At 38.4% G+C, this 4,202-nt stretch overlaps 1 protein-coding gene across 1 annotated transcript; it reads right to left on the bottom strand.

Moving 5' to 3' along the window:
* Positions 1-401: 401 nt before the first annotated feature.
* GTF2H5 (general transcription factor IIH subunit 5) lies at positions 402-3,955 on the bottom strand. Its single transcript, XM_009281444.2, has 2 exons — positions 3,837-3,955; positions 402-798 (listed from the first exon to the last, which is right to left on the bottom strand). The coding sequence occupies exons 1-2, from the start codon at positions 3,869-3,871 to the stop codon at positions 618-620; spliced, it is 216 nt and encodes a 71-aa protein (XP_009279719.1). The 5' UTR covers positions 3,872-3,955; the 3' UTR covers positions 402-617.
* Between the last annotated feature and the right edge of the window lie 247 nt (positions 3,956-4,202).

Raw genomic sequence — 4,202 nt, 5'->3', positions numbered from 1 at the left:
TAGGCAAGTAGCATGGGGCATCTGTAAAATGTTGGGGAAAAAACAAACAAACAGAACCCCAAAAAACTCCCCACAAAACAAAAAGAAAACTCACACCAACTTTCATTTTGGTGTACAAAACCCATTAAGTTAAAGCAGTATCTGACCATGGCTTCAACTTATGGAGATGTTCCATCAAGCACAGATCATACTTTAACAGACATTCTTTACATTTTATCAGTCACACTATAACCATATTTAATCAATTCCACAGGAATGTAACATGTCAGAGGAGTTCATATAGCATTCCAATACAGAAACAATACTCTAATTTTTGGGTCATACCATCTTGCAAGATAAAAATCCTAAAGGAAAAACAGAGAGCATGCATCAAAAATTCTCTAGGCAAGTCCTCAAGTGTATCATTTTAAGGATTTTAATAAAGATACCATAATCTTTCAAAATGAGAAATAAAATCCAATTCAAGAGTATTTCGTCTATGAAAATGATCCATTTTCTAGAGCAGCCACTTTCATGTAGAACTTACTAACCACAGTGTATCTATTAAAACAGTAACAACCCAAGCTATTGAAATTCACTATTCCAAAACTCGCAGTAATCTCATTTCTCTGGTCTTTTTACTTCTGAGTAATAGGAAAAGAGTTCTGGTCCATTAACTCGCCCACTCTCTCCTGGAGGAAGTTAACCAACTCGGCTAATACAAAGACATGAGTTTCATCCAGGTCTTGTATGATGAACTTCTTTCCCAATGCATTTGACTCATCCAAGTAGAGCAGAAACTGCTTCATTGCTGGGTCACTGTAGAGACAAACACACATCACATCCCACCTCATTGTAATAAGATACAGTTAAAAACAAACAAAAAAACCCCTCACCCTTTGAAGACACTCCCAAAGTTCTTTGGGAGATTAATATTAATTTCAAGAGTTGCTCACAATTTAAAGGAAGTTTATGAAGCTTTTGAAAAAGTTGTTTCTTTCACAACAGTAATTGCTTGGGTTACTTTAGAGATAAAAATAAACTGATAACAAAGTCTAAAAAAACCTGGCTACTTGATTGGCAGAGAAGTGCCCCTATGCTGCTGTTAAAGTAGCTTAAAAAAAACCCAAACCAACCCTTAATGAAGCAAGTTTGAACTTACATTTCTATCTTCAGAAATAGCACCATAAAAACATGTTTTCTTAAAACATATTTTTGTTTAAAGGTAACCAAAACCCAGGAGAACATAGACCTCACTCATAGTATAGCAGAGAGAAAAAGTGGTCATGTATGAATTGTACATTTATCACACCGTAACTGAACAGTCTCTTCTTTTTCATGATGCCACCTTGTAAGTTACATTTCAGTGTTTAAAAGAAAACATTTTGGAACTATGGAAATTACAGGTAACTGAAACAGCTGCATTATACTAAGCAGCTAGATAAAATGGCTTCAAAATATAAGCTCTTTGATCTGTTGAAATTTTGAAGAATTCAGAAAATATTCTGATACTAGTTTTTACAAAACAGGAAAAATCATGCTCTTTGGTAAAACTTAGTATTTGATTGCAACAACTGGTGAAGAATATGCGCAAGAAATACAGGAAATTGGAATCAAGTAGCTCAGGACACTTTCAAAATTACCAACAGTTGTTTTGGCAACACAGTAGTCCTTAAAAAGAATTCTTAATAACATAGTAAATCTTAAAAGAATTCTTTGGCTAACCTTCTCTCTTTTAAATGCAGTATGAGGACCAATTCTCCCTTACCTAAAAGTATATATGGTGCAAAGACATGCACTATGAAACCAAACCCTTCCCCTGCCCCCTACCCAGCAACTCAAAAGACAATTTTTAATATTAGCCTCAAACCTGCAGAAGCGTGACTGGAGTAAGATGAGTTTTCAAAGTACAAAGTAATTTTGAGGAAAGGAAAATGGGAAAGTCTGGAAGCAATATCTCCTTTAGAAGAGCCATTATTTATGTGGTCTGGCATGTAAGAAGAGAAACAAAGGAGAAACAGAAGAGCTGAGAAAAATCAGATACCAGAAGTATGTGGTTCCCAGCATTCTTCCACATCCCCTTTTGGATGGGTGCAGGGAGGTTTATGTTTTGCTTGTTTTATTCAGCTGGACCTTAGTGACTCACATTAGTAGCACTAGATGGCACAAGCTTTTGTCCTAGCTGGTACGATCAGCTTGTATGATGTTAGGCAGTATCCAGAAACTGGGTTTCACACAATCAACATTCAGAGCTGTAATCAGCGCCCGTAGATGTATGTCACAGCAGAAACAATGATCTCATTACAGTACTTGAAGATTATAATCCTTGATATGATGTCTTCAGAAAAGTTTAGCTATGTATTGGAAGAATATGGAAAAAAGACCTGCACAACATTTCACTATTTTATTTGCATAATTTAGACATTCAGAACTGTCTATTGTTTTTTCCACTCCCTATCCATTTGGTATCTTAAACATTCTCAGAAAATTGGGTTTTAAAAAAACTTGTATCTGAAGTGTAAACAAGGGGACAGGTTTATAGTAAATCTGCATCTTCTCCTAGGATGGAATTTTGGGCCCAGTCATGGACTACCCTTATGCAAAGGTGGGGAGAAAACAAACAAACAAAACCAAACCACCAAGAGCTAGCAAAACCAACTCAAAGGTCAGTTTCCCAGGGGGCTGTTGAAACCATCTGATGGCATAACAAATGCTGTAGATTTGTTATCAGACAGAAAATTCCCTTCCCTTCCAGGGAGAACGATTAAGTTCCATGCTAACACTAAGTGGGATGTGGCCATGGAGCTGAATAAAAACACACAGATCTTTAGGTATGTGTAAAATAAACACATAAGGCGCAAAATAAAATATTTTGCTAACTGCTTGAGATTTTAGGACTTCTTGCCTTGTCAGTCAAGAATTCTGCTCTGGGCATCTTTACATAGTTAGCTGCAGGCAGGCAATTTCTTATGCTTCAGAAGGTTTGTTAATGTACTAGCATGGAGCCAAATTTGAGAAGACAGGCTTTTTGTTATAGCAGAGTTTAGGCTCTGAACTGCTCACACATAGCCATTAGACATCCAGACTTCAGCTGGCTAATGTCCAGTCAGCTCAGAAGTTAGCTGCTGCAAGCTCACAGCTATATGTACCATGCAGGCACATCACAAGAGGTTCAAAGTTCTTCTGCTTTTGTGCAGTTATAATCTGTTAATATGTTTACAGTCTAAGCGTACAGCAGAAATCTTATATGTCATATGATGCAATGACCCCACAAATCTTGACTGATGCTTCTTTTTACTTTGGAGGTAACCAGTTATCTGATTCTTAGCCTAGAGACTTCAGATTGCATGAGAACATGTTTACTGCACATACATCAAAAGCTTACTTTTACAAATGACAAGCATATTACTTTTGAGTATGATCTACAAACAGAGACACATGTGAGCCTTCAACAGAATTTGGACTGGAGTTGAAAAAAAGACAGGAAAGAAAGGATGAAAGGTTATCTATCTCCCTCTAGAATCAGTAAAGAAACACATTGAACATGAACAGCAACAAAAAACCCGCATTATTTGTAAGCAATATAAGGAGCAAGAGGGAACGTCTAATGGTTAAGCATAAGCGGAAAACAGTATCTTGAAAAGAAAAAAGGAGTTTGGAATTAGGATTACCTACAATTGCCTCTCTCCTTCTTCCCCCAAAGGCCACATTTTTCTTTTGTCTGCTTGTTCAGCATCACCCCTCCTCACAACAATTCCTTTTTTTTATCTAGACTTTTAAGTTACTTAGAGTATTTCCAGCTCTAAAGAAATAAGTAGACTTCGACACAACAAGAGACTGTAAGTGCTGTTACTAACCATTCAATCAGAACACCTTTCAGAACATTCACCATCTTCTCACTTCTCCTTCAAGAGCTGAAAGGAAGAGGTGACAAGTACAACTCTTGCTTTGGATTACACACGTAAACAAAGGAAACCTGAAAGAAAAAAGAACCAACGCCCTGGCTGAACTCAGCGATCCTTCAAGATAACTCACCCCCCCGACCAGCAGCGCCGCCCGGCTATTATTAGGACGAGCGGCCGGGGGCTTGGAGAGAGGCGCGCGGGGCCAGGCCGGGGCAGCAGGGCCCGCTCAGGTGTGGCACTGAGCTGTGAAAATTAAAGTCCTCTCCCCGCACCCCTGAGAGCAGTCAGAGCAGCTCCGTCCCCCGCCAGCCCCGCCGA

This window comes from Aptenodytes forsteri, unplaced genomic scaffold, assembly GCF_000699145.1.
Source record: "Aptenodytes forsteri isolate BGI_AS27 unplaced genomic scaffold, ASM69914v1 Scaffold82, whole genome shotgun sequence".
In the NCBI taxonomy this organism is placed as follows: domain Eukaryota; kingdom Metazoa; phylum Chordata; class Aves; order Sphenisciformes; family Spheniscidae; genus Aptenodytes; species Aptenodytes forsteri.
This window is presented reverse-complemented; position numbering and strand designations above follow the sequence as displayed.